The 20,515-nt window shown below is 43.8% G+C and overlaps 1 protein-coding gene across 1 annotated transcript in view; it reads right to left on the minus strand.

The window, feature by feature from the left end:
• Positions 1–308: 308 nt before the first annotated feature.
• The window catches only part of USH2A (usherin), a 387,508-nt gene continuing 367,301 nt past the window's right edge, over positions 309–20,515 (minus strand). Inside the window, 8 exon segments of the mRNA XM_032102996.1 lie at positions 309–926; positions 3,140–3,370; positions 5,472–5,716; positions 7,574–7,657; positions 8,591–8,767; positions 10,769–10,986; positions 11,575–11,813; positions 12,987–13,196. Coding sequence (XP_031958887.1) covers positions 837–926; positions 3,140–3,370; positions 5,472–5,716; positions 7,574–7,657; positions 8,591–8,767; positions 10,769–10,986; positions 11,575–11,813; positions 12,987–13,196 — 1,494 coding nt within the window. The 3' untranslated portion in view covers positions 309–836.

Below are 20,515 nucleotides of genomic sequence, written 5' to 3' on the forward strand. Positions count from 1 at the left end.
GACAGAGATGAATATAGGAGTAGGTTTACTGTCATGGTGTAATAATTCTCAATTACAAGTGCCTTGACATGGTATTTCATACCTGTGTCACACTGGCTGCTTGCTGTTTGCACCTAGTTTACTGTGGATGGTGAACAGGTTTTATTGCCTGTGGATTCGTAATACATAAGCAGAAGGGAAGGATGTGACAGCAAGTGAAAAAGCATGCTTGGAGTTCAGCATTTATTAATGACCTCTTTTGCTGGGCTTTTTGAGTCGAGAGGGTGGGGAAGAGGGAGTGAGAGAACACAAAGGCTAGAACAACTTCATAAGAATTCCTTCAGTGCTGTTTATTCACCTCTGCATGAACACAATTTTGTGGTGGAGCTCTGTCAGGCCAGGAGAAAACATGGAGATCCTGCCACGCAGGCCCCTTTTAGCCACATTCTGGTTTTTGGACATGTAAAAGACTTTTCCTTACCAAACATGCTGCCCCCCTCCCTCCCTCCCTCCTGTGCCCCTACAACCCTCCTCAGTTGGGAAAGCTGGATGAGTGACAAAGATGAGAGTCTCTACCTTCACAGTCTTTTACTACAGTATGACTTAGGGATCTTCAGACTGTTCTCTTACCTTTCTGAGGTGTCAGTGCTAGCACACAGTTTTTACTATACAGTGAAAGAGATGTTGAAAAAAAGGCCAACTTACCCTCCCACATCCCCTCCCAAAAAAAAGTTTTATCTTTTAACTCCAAGGCATGGGGTGGGGAAACAGCAGACCTATCCCTGCCTGCAAAGGCCATGCAGGCTGCTTTTGGCAAGTTACCCACTTCCATTTTCTAGAAAAGGTGGTTTTGTTCTTCAGAGGTGGGTGTCAGTGAATGTGGTGTGCTCTTTGGTGACGGTGCTGAAGCCTTTGATGACATTGACAAGATCCTCTTCATCTACATACTGTAAGGAAGGGAAAAAAGAAGCATGTCAACCAAAGCTGTACCAGACTAAAGGGGTATTTCTCTTTCCTCCTATCCACTAAAAATAGTTCTTAAGTAGATAAATAAGTGCATTTCTAATGTCTTCCCTTTCCTCCCAGGATAAGATAAGAATCTAAAGCATTCAAGCACCTGAATCCAAGCCAGTTAGATTTTCACAGTAAAAAAAATACCATCAATTACTTCAATTGCTCTATATATCTGACAAATGGTCAATAATACAGTGTTTGTTACAGTGTACTGAGAACTTGGAGCTATGAAAAGAATACATGTTTACACTTTTGTTTTCTTAACAACCACATCACACACGTGGTTTAGGTAAGATTTTGTTCTTCAAGCTTCCAAGGGAGTGTCTGAGCTTCCACCTGCACTCCTGCATTAGGCCAGAGACAGTTGAAAGCAGGAGAGAAATAAATTGTTTCTATAGCATAAAGAGGGCACGAGCAGTGTTACTGCAGATTTGTGTCCTGGGCCTCTACAGCCATTCACTATACTGATTTGCAAGCTGGACAAGGGGGTGAACCAAACTTTGAAACCACCATTCCTAAGCTACTGAGTGTAATAAAGAGAAGAACTGAGTCAAAAGCATTGCAGGATGTTTGTTTGCAAGAGAGTAGCTGAGCAACACGGGAGCAAAGACTGGTTCAGGGCAATGTAAATCAATGTACAGAGGATGGACAGAAGAGCAGATAAAAAACTGAGCTCATGCTGTCAGGGTTGTCTGCTACCAAAAGGAAATGAAAGTTTTTGTTTTCCTGCTTCTGCCACTCCTGAAGCTCATTGGAGTATTTTAAAAATCATTCTAGCATGCGTATGGCAGGGTTTGCTGCCTAAGTCATGGTGTCAGCCCAAGATACATGGGTAGAGCAAGAGCTTCCTCTCAGCAGCAGGAAGCTGTTCTTTTGGCTAATGAGATTATGCATAGAGAGGTACACCCTGGGTGAGTTGTTAGTCCCCAAGGAATTAAATCACAAGGATGTGATAGCTCTGAGAAAATGGCAAGGCTGACTCATGATACCTCTGAATTGGGAAGTCCATGAGCTGCAGAGTGCAGGCTGAAGGTTAACCTGTACCTATAGGGGTTTTGCCTAGAGTTATTACTGCCTTCTTAATTAAGCCTTATCAACTTCCTTGGTCCTGCTGTTGGCGTCTAAGTGGGTTTGGCAGTGCTGGAACCAACACCCCTGTACTTTGATAAGCCTGTATGTTTCAGCCCTTCCAGCTGTTTTTGTATACTGAAGGTGAAAGTCTGAGGAAGCTCCTTAGATTTATGGCCAGACTATCCTCCAGTTAATTTGCATTTTGGACAAGATCCACTCACTAACTTGCACACTCCATCTAATTTTGTTACTACTACACAGACCCTTCACCCCCATTCTGAGTCCTTTTTAGGAACCTTAATTTTGTGTCTCACTGACCTCTGAACCCTTTCTCACACATTTGGTATGGGAAGGGTGGAAGTTAAAAAGCCTGTTTCCTCGTGACAAAGGAAGGGAAGCCATCACTGTCCTTGGCTTGAAAATCATGTCTTGTATTTGTATGTTCAGATCCCTGTTGATGACACTGTCTAGTCCTGTCCTATATTAAAAGAGAAATACTTTTCCTGCCCCCCAGCATCATTCCAGTCCCATGTGGGCAGAGTTTGAATTAATTTGTCACACACCAGGAGATCTGAGCATTCACATAATCTCTGCATTGTGACTGAGCAGAGGACAGAGAGCAGGTCTCATCAGCAGTTGAGTCCCTTTAAACAGAACAGGAGTCACTAGAATACAAGCTCCTGCCTCTGGCATTAAGTGTGTGAAGGATGCCAAGACAATCCCACCTCAGACATTTGCTGAAATGCATGGAAAAAAAAGCCCACCAAATAGAAGGGAATTCTTCAAGGTGCATTTCCTCGGCCGACCATGGAGTTAATAGTTCAATGGAAACCATAAAGAGATGCACATGGATCCCTTGCATCCTCTAAGAGCAGTGTGTGAGCACCTGCAACTCTAGAAGAGAGCAGTAGACTTGAAGAATTTTGAGGATCTAACCTCTGCCCATGTCCTTCTAGGCCTTTTGGCTGTATCTCCAGGAACTTTCGATACTTAGGCCTTTATATGATTCCAACAGAACAGACAAATCTCTAGCAGGTGACGCACAGCAGCGTCCCAGAGAAGCAGGAGCCCTTACCAAGCCACGGCCAGTAGTGCGATGGTTGCGAAGGATGGCATCCCAAGGTGATTCTTCAAAAGTCTTCTTGTCGTAGAGGTCGAGCAGCTGGCTGACACTGCGATGGAGCGAGGTGGGGGAATACGTGCGACTCAGCTGGCCCTGACTGGGCCTCCTTCCCCCAGGCGTGATACGGACACTGCGGTTGCTTGTGGGAGAACCAGCCCCTGGAATTTTCGTATCTGCTAGTCCCTGTGAGGAAGACACAAAGTAATAAATAAATAAAGGGCATGGTTTTGAATACTTTATCTGAACAAAAACAAAGCAGGAATGGAGGAGAACAGAGAAAACCATGCCTCAAAAATCATGCACAATTATAAACAGAAAAAACCCCAGACCATTCCCCACTATAGAACAATCATATCATTGAAAACAAAAAAACTACCAACGCTAAACCAGGATTTTCCCCAACTTTTTTTCCCCAACTTTTTTCTTCTTCCTCCTATTTTTTTTTTTTTTTTGAAGGACCAACAAACAGAAGTCCAAAGATTTTTGATTACCAGGATAGCCCAGAGTTGCACAGCAAGGGGATGTTTGCAGACCTTTTCATGATCGGGGAAAAATCGTGCACCCACCAGGAGAAACATGCAGTGTCAGATGCCTTTGTGCATGCTTGGGTCATCTGACACATCACACGTCTGGCCACTCTGCAAGCTGAGGACTCTACCTCAAAGTGCATCGTGTATCTTTTGAGAGTGACACTGCTTGATGAATCGGACGTGTCAGCAATGGTCTCAAACTGAGTTTAAAGAGAGGGAGGAAAAGCATTAGGGCAGGGCAAGGTGCAGTGTAGGTGTTCCTGACAGAGGGTGTGAATTAGCTGCAGCTCTGTGAGGGAGAGCAGTGTAGCAGAATGTGGGGCAGTAGGGGAACTGGCAAAGACCAGGCACTATATAAGTGGTCAAGTACCGTGTGGGCAGCCAGCATTGCTTGCCACGACCTCACTAACAGTTGTAAAACAAGCCATTTTGCCACTCCATAGTAGCTCTGTCCTAACTTCTCAGATCAGTCCTTCAACTGCTGTGCTAAAGAACCTTCCTTTCTAATAAGTTCATGAGCTTCTGGAAAAAGAAAAAACAAAACAAAAAAAGAAAAGAAAGGGCAGGAACATGAAAGGGAATTGTGCAGGCATGCCAACAGCAAAGACATTTCAGAGTCAAGAGGAATAACACAAGATGACAGACTGTAGAGGAAAAGGAATCAAAACCATGAGACCAAAAAAATAAGTTTCTTATGCTCATAGCCTTTGCCAGGAGAAGGGGCACACTGGAAATCCCATTGTTTCCAAGAGCTTCTTGGTTGAGGCACAGATGCAGTGTCTTGGCACCGAGACAAGAAGGAACAGAATGCATGAAGGATGCAGGAGTCACTGCTGCTTGATGGCGCTCACAGGAAAAAGAAGCTGAGAAGTGAGAAGAAGAATCATCTCATGGCCTGTGCCTGGGAAGAAGCATGGAAATGGAAGGCATGGCTGCTCCCATTCTCAATCCCATAACAATTGCCATTTTGCTTTTGTTTTGCTTTTTCAAGGGGTAGAATAGCACTACTACTCTGCTACACGATGGAACATGTTTTTTATGTGGCTTTTTTCAGAATTACAGCTTTTCATGAAAAAAAAGATACAAAATCTTCCTCTATGTCACTCCCCAGTAGTTCCCCTCCCACCTCTCTGATGGTCCCACTGTAGGTCTCTGTGCACAAATGCACACATGCATTTTGTGAAATTCCCTAGCTTTTTCCCTAATTACTCTCTCTACTCCAAACCTTCCTGGTATGCAGCTTGTCCTAGAGCAGTCCAGCTGGGTGGTAGATGGATACTGGCAAGAAATAATGCCTCTCCCTAAGTCTTGTTCTTTGCAGGCATATCTCCTGGATACCTGACAAAGACTGTCAGATTGATCCTGGTTAGCCATTCACCTACCTTCTCACAGCATGCCAAAGACTTCTCAGCTCTATTGCAGATGTCAACTAACATGAGGTGACAGTGGCTTTGCATTTTCTGTGACTCCAGATCCAAAGTTTGTCTTAGGCATCAGAAGCATTTCAGGGCCTGCAGACCAGGTGTCCCAGGGCTCTGTTTGGACTAAGCACCTGTAACCTTGCTCTCTGTGCCCATGTAGATATGGCCCATATGGGACCAGGCAGTCCTTTCCCTACACTGAACAGCCTCCATTTGGTAACCAAGTGTGCAAAAAAATGTTGGAAGGAGGAAGAAAAAGTCCATGTGTGTGTTGATGGGGCAGATAGAAGTATAACATCATGGATACACAACATTGCATTTTTCCAAACATACCGGATGGGTTTCACCTGATGAATACACACTCATTGGTGATGTTCTTTTCTGGAGTGGAACTAAAGGAGGCCTGTCTCGTGCGTAGGGTTGCTTGTGGACCTTCCTCTGAAGAATTAAGGAGAGAAGAATAGCCAAGAGGATCAATCCTAGAACTACCATCAGCACTGCAAACCACAACTCGTTGTAGAATTTTGCATGTTTGGACTCTGCTTTGTCCTTCTCTCCAGGTGTTGTCAAGATCAGACCTGTAAAAAAGAGAGATTAGGGGAGAAAGGGACAGTTATTTCAAGAAGCATTTAACAATATGCTATCCCTTTCCTCGCTAATAAATTAGGCAGAAATTTAAGTAATTTTGTCGTCATGTGCTTATTTGCACTTATGTTCAAGGTGGCATAATGGTTCAATATGCTAGCGGGCTGTAATAAAAAACTTACTACCCTCAAGAGACCCTGCATAAAGCTCTGGCATTGCTGCTTAGGCTGGAAATCACCACTGCATCAGCAGCTCTTCCAAAAGGAGGTGGTGGTGGTGGAATGTGAGGAAAAATGGGTTCTCCAAGTAACCTTGAAGAGTGGAAATTACTACGGTAATTTCAGAGCGGTACAGACAGAGGACATTCTCTGCAGAACAACTGTGCAGTTACAGGCCTGTGCAGTTAACAAAAGAGAGGGAGGAAGGCTTTAATACATTAATACAAAAGCAAGCAACATGAAACATTTTACTACTCCTACCCTCCACCTGCTAGAAAACAAAACAGTCACTTGGTTGGCTTTACTCATTCACAACCCAAGTGTAAGGAATTTCAGTGACAGGATTTCTGGTTATTTGCAATCCTACATGTATAACCAAACTCTTGGCCAAGGAATTTCCAACACCTTTGCTTGCAAGCCTTCTCTGCAAGTTCCCTACAGTGCCATTCAAGTTTTCAATAAACTCTGGGTAAAAGCAACAACCAAAAGAACAAAGGGGCAGAGGATGGAAGGTGGTGGACGTAGAGCAACTGAAAACATTTTATAATGCCTTTAAGGCAGCCTTGCCTGAAATTCTGCAGGATAATGGAGTGAAAGCATGAAAAGGGATATAAGGGAAATGTAGAGTAAAGAGTAATTGCAAATATAAGGCAGATCTATTTTAAAAAGCTGGACAAGATACTACATGAAAAAGAACTTAGTTAAACCAGTTAATTAATTCAGCTAGAAACGGTTTGAACTTGGCTTTGGTTAACAGAAAACTAAGGACTTAAAAAACCTGGAACGTTTTACTGTTAGACATCTACTACTCAATGGACAAGAGGATGTCACCACACCAAACTCTCTCGCTTCCACAAAACAGGCCAAAGCCTCGTGGACAGAAGGGAAGTGGCAGGTGTTATAAACTGGGTCCTGACAATGTCTAGTTTGACATTCTCATAAACTGGCTAGGGGAACACATCCCAGGTGAATCTGCTCGTTGGTCAAAGGAAAGGAGCAGGCAGATGTCCCTTACTGGGTTGGGTGGGATACTGGAAGGAGAGAGGATGTGTATTTTCACTGTCAAACTGAGGAGGAACTTTGGAGGACAGGACTGAAATTCAGGATGATCCAAATTTGGAAATTAAATCTGGAAGAGAGCAGATTCTATTTAGCAGGAAAAAGCACAACATTTTGGAGCAATATACTTAGGTAAAAATAAAAGAAAAAATATTACATATCTGAGGAGAGGATCTGAAACTAATTTTGAGAATTGTCCCACCCCTGTAAGCATTCAAGGCCAGGCAGGATGGGGCTTTGAGCAACCTGGTCTAATGGAAGTTGTCCTCCATGGCATGGAAGTAGATGATCTTTGAAGTCCCTTCTAACCCAATCATTTTATGATTCTATGATGGTTGGACTCAATGATCTTAAAGGTCCTTTCCAACCTAAAGTACTCAGGATTCTATGGTGTAAAGGAACAGAAATCCATTCATGGCAAAAAAAGCACATTATACACATACCTCATACACAAGGCCCTAAGAAAGCCCCTGATACTGCAGTGAGATGCTATCCTGCCTGGCATGCACTACATGTCAAATTTCAAGCACAAACACATCAAATGAACAGGTGCTAGGTAATTTCTTCACTTACCAACTCCCTCTCCAGCATTGTACTTGATGACCGGTGTCACAGCACTCCCTTCATCGGTCATGCAGGTCACTTGAAACAAAAAGGCTGAGCAAGAAAAATTAGAAAATACTGTCAGCAGCAGAAATAAAAATTCTGTAGAGGTTGCCTTTTCACCATGATTCACCAGTAAACAGCCAGCTCTAAAAAACCAAGGCAGTAATAGCACATAACCTATCATAACCCACCTGAGTACCAGACCAGAGCTTCACAATTCTTTACACATGAGTATTGAATTTCTAAACTATGAACTATGGCAGATCATAAGCAATCATCACTATGATGTTACTACAAAATAAGTTCTTCTTTCACCACTCAATTCTCCCTCTTCCAATGTAACTGGCAACTTTCAATTTTTTCATCACTTTGCCTTAAATTCCTCATACTTCATTCATAGCTAAAACAAACATCTTAAGAACATTTGAATTAAAAAAAAAAAAGGGTATTAGCACCATTGTAGTAATCAGGAAGATAAAAAATATATTACAAAATTCTTTGACATACAAAATCCCAATGTCATAAAAACAGAAAACTTTTTTCTTGCTGATTATTCTTTTCCTTTTTTCCCCTGTTGATAGTTTCCTTGTATTTTAAAGACTGCAAATTGTTCCAAGAGCTACTGACTTAATTTGATTCAAATGAAAATTCAAGCTTCAGTCTTTCCTGAAACTGAAGATTTCTCTACATTTCCCAGACCATAGCCCTGAAGGACGGAATTGCAACAACAGCTCTAGGATTTGGGAAAGCTTGACCCTCACAGTGAATCAAAACAGTCTCACCCAGTCAGGCATGATGTTTAAGAGAAAGCTCAGCTCCATGGATGTTATTTCAAGGATTTGCTTAGATACATTTTGGTGTGCCTGTATGCTCCTTTGGTCTTAGCTTGGGATTGCAATGGAGATTTTTTTTTTAATTTTAGCACACACTAATATTAACTTAGCTCAACAGACTTTCCCCGAGAGGAAGCGGTAGGAAACCGACTTTTGTCCGATGTCCTTGGCAAGTAGAGCTCAGTGTCGAAGCCGCTGTAGATGTGCTGCCCGCTCTCCGTCAGCGCGTACTCCTTCAGACGCCCGTTCAGCATGAAGGTGCGGCTCCAGTCGATGTGGATGGTGGATAAATTGCTGACCACAGAGAACGGAGCTATGTACCGAGGTGCTGCAAAACAAGGAAAAAGAGCTCATTTCTAGCCAGTAGGCTGGAAGTGATTCAGTGACTGAGTTATACAATGAATAGAAAGAGATTCTGCATGACACAAGCTCTCTGCCACATGCACTCCCTCTCTCGCATATCCATGTGTATGATTAGGGAAGATACAAGGAGAAAAGAAAAAGCTGCTCTAGCATGCCAGCCTCTGCACTGAGAAAGCAGAAATATATCCTGAAAACAAATATTGAACTCCCTCCCTTTGCCTTTGTGAATGTGGTACAGACACTAAAACTGTGTAAATTAAGGTAGAAGACAGGGAGACACAGGAGGTTGTGCAAGCCTGACTGCAGCAGGCTGGGCTGTGGGAACTGCTATGAAGAGGGTTCTTTTGCAAGCCCCAAGAAATTGCCAAGATCATCTATAACACATGCGCATACATGAAAACGTGGGGTTTCAGAAAAGCAAGAACAGATGGCAGGCAGAGAGAAAAGAAACCCAGAACTCACTTCAGGGAAGAAGAGTTCATCAGCTTGCTGACAAAAAACTTCATTTAAGTTTGAGGTCCTTTCTTGTGGTGTTGCCATTAAGCCATCTGCCCCGTATTTGCTGGTTTGTTCATAAGAAAGCTGCTTGTCCAGCTGCACTTTGCTGCTAATTGCCCACTGTCACTAAAGCAAGCCTTGGAGGTAAGAGGAAGCAGTCAGAGGGACTCAAGGAAGGAGACAGCCAGAGGGACTCTGGAAACCTGGTGTGAAGAGGTCAGCAAGGCAAGAAAAGCCAGACTGACAGAAGAGGACTTTGGACCTAGTGGGTGGGGGTTTAAAAATTGCTTTCAAATCCTTTTGTTCTATGTGTCTCACCAGCTCCTTATGAATTTTCTCCATTTAGAAGTTCATAATCGTGCTCCAGCCTTTTAACTTGCAATTTAATAAAACACAGCTTTGGAGATAAGGGATCTTTCTTTTATTTGCTTGTTTTTTTGTTTGGTTGGTTGTTTTATTGTGGGGGGGTTTTTTGGTGGGTTTTTTTTGGGTTTTTTTGTTTGTTTGTTTGTTTTGGTTTTTTTTGTTCTTTGCTTTGGTTTTGGTGTGGTACTTTTTTCAGTGGTGACATTAAAGAAAATCTGGGCCTGTTCCACCTGAAATTTTCAGCTAAGGATGTATCAGATTACAGGTTTTTAGTAATTACTTGGCAGAACTACCAAATTATGCAAAAGAGATTTTTAGGAAGGTGATTCTGAAATCCTGACATGAGATAAAAAGTGAACATCATCTTTGCCCTGACCTGACAGAGTGAGATGAAATGCCCATCTCATCTGTTATGGAATGACTCTGGCTACAGCACTATAGATCTTTTTAATAAAAGCTGATGTTAGACTACTACAAATTCAGTTTTGATGGCAAAATCTATTCTGCCTGTAGGCACAGGTCCTGCATGTTTAATTTCCATGCATACCCCCACATGGCCTAAAGCACTGCCTGCGGTGGTTGGACAGCAACAAATTCTTACTTCAGTGCTTACAAGCATCCGGTCATTCAGATGACATCCAAGGAAAATTTTTATGACACCTAGCAGAAGTGTGGCATGAATTAGGACAGTAAGAGTGTTCCTGAAAACAATCACCATGTCTCTTTCAAGATCTCCACTTTTCCAAGGGATTATTTATGACAGTATATTTATTACTACACATCACCCTTCTGGTAATACTTGAACATTTTATGTTCTACAGCTTTGCTGCCCATTTTCAGTAAAATAAAAGGTTTCCAGGTTCCCAAGATAGAGGATGTGACATCAGATGATGAGCAAAGAAATATTTTTGAAGGAATGAGCAGTTAAGCCCCAGAGCAGAATTTCAATGAACGTGCAGCAGAGAGACAGTCATCAGGGACATGGAAGAAGAGGTTTCTGGGGACCTCCTCCTTCCCAAAGGTGGGGAAGTCATTTGGCTCTGTGCAGCCCCAGACCTCAGAAGCAGGCATCACTGGTTTATGAACCACTTCTCATACTCACGCTCCTTTTCTGTAGTGAATCTGATCCATTCAGAAGCGCTGCTGCCAACAGAGTTGTAGGACACAACTCGCAGGTTGTAAGTTGTGTAAGGTTCTAGGTTGGACACGTTGGCACTCTGTCCTTTCCCTGTGTACTTCACCTCAGTCGGGCCTGGACTGCAAGCCTTCACTGCTGGCTGTAGGTTCAGAGGACACGCCATGTACACGTGGAGCTCATAGCTGAGAACAAAGTTGAGATTTTGATGAATGAAGGGCCTTTAATAACATAAAAACCAATTCTACATTTCATCCTAATTGCTGTCTGGCTACCAGAGAAGAATAGACCTGATACCAGTTTTTCTCTTGGAGATTATGGTCCTAACTGTCAGATAACTGAGCAGTTGTGGTGGTCCGTAAGTCAGTCACAATGAAAGTGTTGACGCCTGTTACCTTGCTGCTCACTTGTGCAAGTCAGGATTTTTGCCTAAGTAACTCCAGATTGCAGCTATCTCTTCACTGCCAGTTGAACTCAGAACTATTTGACTACGCAACCGTAGCTGAAAACAAATCACCTCCACTCACAAGAGCTCATCCTTTCCACCTTCATCCTCCACAATATCCTGCTCAGGAGAAACGCAATCACATACAGTGTATGTAAACACTTCCCAGATGGTGTTCAGGCCACAGGGAATATAACCACCAACATGCCAAGGAAGGAAGATGGATGCCACAACTGTTCAGTGCTCTCAGCCATGCAATTCCAGCTGAAATTGTTCTGGCATCACCTCCAGCCAAGGTGTTCAGGTTCAGCTGGGTAGCAGCTCCTACCTGGTGACAATGCCATTGGGTGACTGAGGCGCATTCCACTGGAAAGAGGCGTTCCTGGAGGTCACAGTGCGGATCTGCGGCGGAGGCTGCTCTGAGGGTGGAGCTGGCTGCGTGGTGAATTCAGCCATGGGTCCTTTGCTGCAACAGTTGAAACAGGTGCAGGCCTCCACGCCAATGGAGTATGTGGTGAAAGGTTTTAGCCCATGTATTGTCTGTTGGGTGGCAGTCCCTTCTGACAGCTGTAAAAATTAAGAGGGAACTTGTCACAGCTTCAAGCACCACAGGTACTAAATACTAAATAAGAGTTATGGAGGTGAATTAACCCCAGAAGAAGATGGACAGAAGATTCTGCATGTCCTTTAAGTCTGACACTAATGTAGCTGTTGTGTAATGGGAACTCGGCATTTTTCTCCCACTATGAAGTTAAAGGACACTCTTCAAAGGAAAAGACCATGCCATCAATGGCCTCAAGACATCTTTAGTTGAGCTGTGATCACTGTATGTCAACTGGAAATGTCATTCTCAGCAACGAAGAAGCTGAAAACCATTAAAGAAAGACTCTGGGAAAAGTGGTACTGAAGCAGAAAATAAATTAATGTGGAAAATAGCTCCATGATAAATGCGCTAGCAAATAATCATGCATATCTCACAGGCTTCCTCAATGTGGAGGCAGGAAACAGTGCTGGGCAGCTTGACACCAGTGTGTCTGGTGGGTCAGGTCACTCCCAGACAGGAGAACGTGCTCTCTGGTAGGTACATCTAAGTCAAGGGCCAACATGATCCTGCTCTGCATTCAAACAGACATTGTGCTGGGTGAGCCTGTTAGGAAACTTTGCAAAGCTCAGCAAGGGAGACCTGGCATTTCTGGCAAAGGAATCAGTGCTCTGTTCCGAAACTGCTCACAGGAACTGCCATTTCACCTTCTCACCGTAGTCGTTTGTTGGTATAGCTTATTTTAAGCCAAAGAAACAAAAATGTGTAGGAAACACCAACAAGAGGCAACATCTGCTCTCATTTGGCAGCATGTGATTTAGCAGAGTTCAGCAAAAAATAGGAAGGACAGAGTCAAGCAAGCAAAGGGAAGCACTTGGTACTTCTTGATGCCAGAGCCAAGCCAGCAGCATGGCAGGTGTGAGGGAATGGAAATGGAAGGCCATGCACGCACCAATGGGACGAACTGGCTGAATCAGACACAGCCACAGCCAAGTGCACTGGAAGGAATAAATGGGTAATGTGGAATCAGACAGCTTAAGCTCATGGACAGGACAGTGAATTGCAAAGCAGCTAACAGTGGGAAGCCAGGAGAGGAAGGCAGTCTGTGACCAACAGTAGCAGCTTGTAAGAACAAAATTGTTAAAGCTAGAAAATACAAGTGGAAATGGAAGTACAGAAAAAGTGCTGACAATACTCACCACCACATCAGTCCCTGTGGTATCATTAGAAAACAGCCTGTAGATACTGACCACCCCGTTAGGCTTAAGAGGGGGGCTGATGCTCACCACAGCCACAGTGGATGCCACTGTGTTGAAGAGAGGAGCTCCCAGGCCCTCGGGAGGGGCAGGGCCTGTTCGGCAGCGGGACCAGCTGCTTGGTGTCCGGCCCACAGAGTTTACTGACCACACCTTCGACAGGAAAACAAAGAAACTGTCACCAAAAGACTCAAGCCTACAAAACACCTGCTTTTAGCCAGAGGGGCTACTACAGCTCTACTGACATGGGGTAAAACATGGTGCAATGGCACCCATGGGAAATGTCCCTTGATGGCCACCCAGCACCTGTGTTGACCCAGTGATTTTTTAACAGAAGAGTGGAATATTTCCCACTGCCACACTTAGGGAAAAGAAGCAAAAGTCATGCCTCAGGCAGTGTGTGCTCCCGTGTCTTCTTCACACCTCATCCCCACACTCCAAATTCCTACCACTGTTTGTGTCATACCATGCCAGGAGGACTCCTGGAGGAGCTGTGATCAACAAGGACAATGTTTTCAAAGACATACTGATATCTAGTCCTGGCAATTTCTCCCTTCTGCACAATTTCTTCATGTATGCAGGCAGCCCCGATGAATTCAGCCTAGCCTTGGGTGGCACTTAAAAGTTGTGTTCACCTTGACTGAATCACACAAGCCAAACTCTAGTTATTCTTTAGAACCAGTGAGTTTTACAGGAACATCCTTCTCTCAAAAATATTAATGTATCAGTTATTTGGCAACATTTTCAGTAACTCATAATATAAATAAAGCCCACTGAAGTGTATAGTTAATTCAGCATCTCTCATTTATTTTCACAACAACATTTGCTTTATTGCATGAGCACAAAGGCAATGACTTCAGTTCCAAGATTTCAAAAATTAGCAGCTTGAATTAGGCCTGATTAAAACCCACATGTCTCTATGAACTATGCCTACTGATTTTGTCAGCTACCCAAAACCAGAGTGATCTGCAGACTACATAAAACTCAGCACTTATTAAACACACTCTCCAACAAATCTGCATGAAAATTAAATTTTGCTTTCATCAAGGACTGAATAAACATATGGAAGGATGTATAATCTTATTTATCAAAAAGCATTTGTATAATTAAACACGAATATCATAAAAGGTTGCCTTAGGTCATCATTTGCATGAGTAAGTAATTTGTAGAATGTCAGGTACAATAGACAGAATAGATGGATGTGTGAGCATATAGGGTTAAATTAGACTCAATATTAGCCAACCACATAGTGATCAATCAGAATGATAGATCTAAATGGCAATACAAGAGGACTGTCTGAGCGATTTTTAGTGTAAGTATTCCTTAGTAAGCTTTCATGTCGAGCAGTTCTAACTACACTAAAACACATTCTTATGCGATCTACTTTGGGCACTGGTCCTGGGGAAGGGAATGTTGGGACTATGTCTTGAAAAAAGCCAGGAGGTTTAGAAGTACCAGGTCTTCAAAACTGACCCTGAGTCTTTCCAGCTTGCGATATTAATTTCCAAGAACACAGGATACTGCACAAGGAGCCATGGGACGGAAAACAGATAAAAACAACTACAGTGGCTTTGAAGGCTGTGGTTCTGCCAATTACAAACCCTAAGATCTTTCCTGATTCCATCAGTAACATACAGAACTATACTAAGTACAGATGATGCCCTGCAATAAAAAGCTCAGCCAAAGCACTTTCATTTCAGTGGAATCAGTAATACATCTTTGTTGTGAACTATTAATAAAGTCAAACTCTGTTCACTTTACTGCAGTAGGTCAAACCCTGTATCTCAGTTCAGTTCCAGCTGCTACAAAGATTTACCCACAGTCATTCATTTCAAGGGGCATATTTCTTTGTGGAAAGAATAAACCACATATGGAAAAAGCAGCTCTGAGTGTGGCACTGGCACCAGCTCAGCACTTACCTGGGCTCAAATGCTCCAGTTATATCCAGGCTCTGGCCTTAATGAGCAGGGAGTGTAACAGTGACGGACCAGACCTGCTGAGCAAGCTGCCCACAACTAAAGTGAAGGTGATGAGTTAGGAGCAGAGCCTTCCTGTGTAGCACAGGAATTCAGCTTCAGAATGGGATTCCCAAGGAATTTTGGAGGAGAGAGGGATGCAACTCACTTGGCAAACAAACGCTTCACCAAGGGTTGGATGGAGAGAACTCCCTTCATCAATCCCTCACCTATCATAGGTGCATACACCTTGTCTTTTAGGAAGAAGTCTTAAGTCACAGAATCACAGAATAAGCTGAGCTGGAAGGGACCCACAAGGATCATCGAGTCCAACTCCCGGCCCCGCACAGGACCATTCCCAAGAGTCACACCATGTACCCAATAGTGTTGTCCAAATGCTTCTTGAACTCTGTCAGGCTTGGTGCTGTGACCTCTTCCCCAGGCAGCCCGCTCCTGTCGCTAGGAAAGGGCCAGGAGCCAGAAAAGGCCACTGTCACAGAAGATCCCCATCCCAAGCAGCACGTGGTCCTCTCGTGCCACAGAACTGAGAGATTTATAGCAGAGGTGAGTCCTTCTGACCCTGGGACATTCTGTTCCCCATTATCTCATTTGCTCTTGTATTTTGCACAGGACTAATGTGCATTTCGGAGGAAGTAAAAGAGCAAAACAGAAGGCTTGGAATTCCTGAATGTTTCTACTGTCACAGCAGCCCAGTCACCCCTGGGAAAAACAGAGAGAAAGAAGGAAAAAGAATGAAAGAAAGAATGACAGTGGGGAGGCCATCATTTGTCCCAGTGCCAATTTCCGCTTCCACAGCTGCATCCAGAACTTCATCACTGGGTGCCAGCAGTTTTGAATTGCTTAAATAGAAATGAAGACATATCCTGTCCTGAAAACTGTGGACAAAATAATGGGAACATGATGTGCATATGAGTGTGTGGTTGCTTTGAGCCTGGGAATGGGCTGAAACCAGAAGAAAAGCAACAGCAATGTTTTTGGAGAAGCACTGCCGCCTTCCCTCTCCTCTGTTGCAGTGCCCTGTATCAGATACCACAGTTGTGGGTTGGGAGCCCGACTGATGAAGGGACGTCCTGCTTGTGTGAGCAGGGAGGTGACAATGACATGCATACACTCCTTAACTGGCTCCTGATGCACTTTCATCTCCTTCCTTCGGTGAGAACAATGTAGCAAGGCCTCTTGCACTTGAGCAACCTTCAAAGCATCTTCCTGAGCTGATGGTGTTGTCCTCACACACTGCAGTTTATTGTCACCTCATCACCAGGTCTGAGGTCATTAGTGTGGCCTGGGGTTCTAATAATAATCTTGTAAAAACAATTCCAATCCAGTGCAGCCTGGAGGAGACTGAGGGGACACCTCACCATGGCCTGCAGCTTCCTCATAAGGGGCAGTGAAGGGACAGGCACCAATCTCTGCTCTCTGGTGACCAGTGACAGGACCAGAGGGAACAAAGCGGTGTCAGGGGAGCTTTAGGTTGGATACCAGGAAAAGGTTCTTCACTCAGAGGGTGGTTGGGCACTGGAACAGGCTCCCCAAGAAAATGGTCACAGCACCAAGCCTGGCAGAGCTCAAGGAGGATTTGGACAACGCTCAGGTGCATGGTGTGACTCTTGGGGTGTCCTGTGCAGGTCCAGGAGTTGGACTTCGATGATCCTTGTGATTCCCTTCCAACTCAGGAGATTCTGTGGTTCTGTGACTCTACGCTCATCCCCTTCCATACTACAGCTAAGTGGTTAAAGGACTCCTTCAGGAGTCAGGTAACTGAGGTTCAATCACATGCTCCAACAGAGGCAGTTGGGCCTGCTGCCCTCTGGAGTGGGAATGCCCGAGTGGATGACCCATCTCTGTTCTTGGGATGCTCCCAGTGATCCCTTTGAAGCTGTTTCATTTTGCATGAACACAGTTAAACCAAAGTTGACTGGGCAGAGGAGGAGCAAGCAGGAGCAGACATGATTCCCCAGCCCAGCACTTCCCTACAGAGGTTGAGGGGAAGTTGATGTCCACACCATGCTGCCACATGCCTGTCTCTCTGGAAAAAAAGGCTGAGGTCACGGCCACATTTGTGTGGGCCTGACAGACAGACATGCTCTGAGCCTGCCTTCTAGACAGACACCAGCTACTCAGCCCTGCCAAGACATGCGTCCAGCAGAAACCCCCTCGGTGTCTGTGAGTCTGTAACGCCAGTTTCTGAGACAGCTGTGACAGCTAAACAAACAGGACTTCTGAGGATCTAAATTCCAGATTTACACTGACCTTAGCTGGATTCCCTTAACTCCCTTTGTTTCTGCTCAACCATCTGTAAAAGGATGGATGGTTATACAAATATTTCCCTGTGAGAATTGCTGTCCAAGTAAATCCTGGTCAGTGTTTGGAAACCCGGGGCAGTAAATCCCCAGAACTGATGGAAATACTGGTGTTTAGCCACTTCTTTGCAGGAAAAAATGGGGCAGCATGGCAACAATATCCACAATGAGCAGTGTCTTTAAAATCAGAGCTCATGGCTTCTCAAAAAGTCACCACTAAAAAGTCATGGATAGAAGCTGTTGGCTGGCTAGCCTGGTTAAACTGAAATTTCATGATTTAGACTTTTGTAAAAAGCTGTTTGAGGTAAAAAAAAAATCTTTATAAATTGTGATATAATCAACGCCGAAAATATTCAACGTCATTAATAGAGAAATAAAAAGAGCGTAATAGGCAGCAGTATTATCTTCTTAGAATTATGACAGACAATACAGGAACACGGGGCAAACAAGAAGCAATCACATCTTAGGGATGTATTGAATGACAAAACATAGACAGCAGAAAGCCAAGAAAAGTTTCTTCTATCTTGACTTTCTGAATATTCTGCCTCGACAAGCATTAAGTCTGACATCATGGTGCATGGCTCAGCACCCTGCCAAAAGATGTGTTGTTGTTAATTGCTGCACTGTCCCAAAAAAACCAGGAGAGGGCTCTGAAATCAGCTATGAAGGGTTACTAATTAATGTTTTATCAATCTGCTGGCCCCTGGCTCAGACTGCACTTTGAAGTGGAGCCAGAGAGAGAAGAGAGGGGGGAAAACTCTCTGGAGACCGTATATTCAGAGGACTGAAGAATTCCAGTTACAGGTAACTAAGCTTGGTTTTTTCCATCATAAATTGAGCCTTCACAGATCTCTGCTCCTGGAAGAAACCTGTGATCAGTCACTCAAAATGATCACAGGACAACCTCAAGGTTCATTGGCACAGCAAGAAGGGGCAAAACCTATGAGGAATAGGATGAGAAGTTCTGAGAAGAGAGTCACCTTAACACGGTGAACCTGTTCAGGCTTAGTAGAGCTAACAACCCATAAGGGCAGAAACAAGGGGACCAAAATCACCTGGGGTACAGATACACAAAAATCACGTTACTGTAGATGCTGACAGTGGAAGAAGCCTGTGAGATGACTTCCATGCCTGAACCACACATACTCATCTGCTCCAACACTCTTGAAACCCCAAATCTGTAGCAAGGAATCTTTGAACTCAAAGTCCTGCAAAGGGGACCCTCAAGCAGCCAACAGCCCATGGAGAATGTGAAACTCTCCCTTATTGGAGAGATCTCGCTGGGCAGAAGGGTGCTGGGAGCAGCTCGCCTCAATGAAGGCAGCAGTCCTGAGCTGCTCCTGACTTCCCAGCTCAGGAAGAGCTGGGATACTCTGCATAGCATGGAGGCCAGATGCTTCTCACCCCTCCTGTTTGCAAGAGAGCAAGCCAAAGAGCTGATTACCAACTAGCAGCGGCTTCTGGCTCCCTCCAAGAGGCACTGTGCCTTGTGCTGCTTCATACTGTGCTTAGTCTGTGGTCCATCACAGGTGCTTCTCTGAGAGACAAGATCTCAGCTCTGAATGTGTCAGCAGCTGGCACCAAGTTCCTGCAGGCACTCAGAAAACAACCTTTTGCCTTAGAAAAAGCCTCATTTGTAAGTCACTACCTCTCCTGGGCTTTGAGCAGTGCTCAGAGCTGTAGGGCAGTTAATGTAGGGCTATAGGTTCTGGGGAACCACAAGGTCAGATCAAGCCAGCCCTTTTACACGTGCATGTAACTCTACTTCTGTGTGTAAGAATCAAGTACAACTTGGATTTCTGCTCTTATGGCAAGCAAAGACTTCACACACCTGTGGCTTCTGGTCTTTCCAAAAAGGACTAAATGCTGGCACTGCTTGGCACATGCCGGGAGAGACAAACTGTAGCAGAGTGGTTTGTACCGCTCCTCTCTTTCTGAAGCTGTTTCATGGAGACCTCAAAGACCCAGCACTACTTTGAAACTTTGTTTTGGATTTCTTGATTCAGATTTGTTCCATTTCTAACCCTGCACTTACATAAATGCAGAGTTTTCACAGAATAATTCTTTTCCAAGATAGCAAGATATTTTAGGGTCATATAAGAACTGACATCAGTAAATTCAGAAACACAGCCCCCAGTTTTTGGTTACATTCAAACAGCAATATTCAAGAAAACTGAAGAGACTACAATCTTGGTTGAAATTAGAGAAAACCAAAGGACCTCCCTCTCACCATCAATTGCAGCATCCTTCACAAGTCTTTGTGAACTGACTGCTGTACTGGCTGGCTAATTTGGAGTTACTTATGTGATGCCAGCAGAGCTCAGAACACAGAGCATGTCTACCGAAATCTTGCATTCAGCATTGGGGTAATGTATTCACATCTGGGCACTTCAGTGTCAGGCAGGTATTAGAAAAGCAGGAAGTTTAAAAAGTAGGCACAGTTTATGGTAGACAGAGCAAAGGCAAGGGAAAGAAAGTAACACATCCATTCATGAGCAGGGATAAGAGAAGGTAGTAATCAAATGTGTGCTTTCTGATTGCTCCTTCTCAGATCCAAACTTTTCCCTCTTCAACATTGTTAGTCTCCTTATGGAGGTCATAAACATATAATGGGATAGATTTCAGGTCCAGGCTTCCAGCACTGTGATAATTAGAGCCTCTTAACATTGCTATTCATCTCTACTGTTCAAATGCTAATAATAAAAGTACTAAACCCATTCTGGAGAAGGCAAAGACAATAGGCAAAAACTTTGGGACTTAAACAAAATTACTAAATTTTAAAGGAAGCTCATTCCATATGACATAGTATAATGTCCGTAATTAATGAGAGATGTAAAAAGGTTTAACTCTAAAAGATAGAAAATTAAATCATTTGTTTCCTATGGGTATATAATGAGATAGTTACCAAGTTCCCATGAGAGAGATAAGCAGATATTAAAAGGTCTTTCCAATACCTGTAATGGCTAAGGGCAACAGCTAATTCAATAGATTCGATCAAAATCACCACTTCTTTCTTTGCTTCTGATTTATTACTTTGGCTGTAGTTAGTCATCACTCATTTTAGTTTGCTTTTCAGCAGTCATAAATTATGCCTCATAAATAAAAAGATACAATCAAGGAAATCATATCAAGCCATCTAGAGCCCTGGAGTATACTTTCCCCTGGTACTCACACTAATGTCTTTTTAAAGGATAGC

The sequence above is a fragment of the Corvus moneduloides genome, chromosome 3, assembly GCF_009650955.1.
Source record: "Corvus moneduloides isolate bCorMon1 chromosome 3, bCorMon1.pri, whole genome shotgun sequence".
NCBI lineage: Eukaryota > Metazoa > Chordata > Aves > Passeriformes > Corvidae > Corvus > Corvus moneduloides.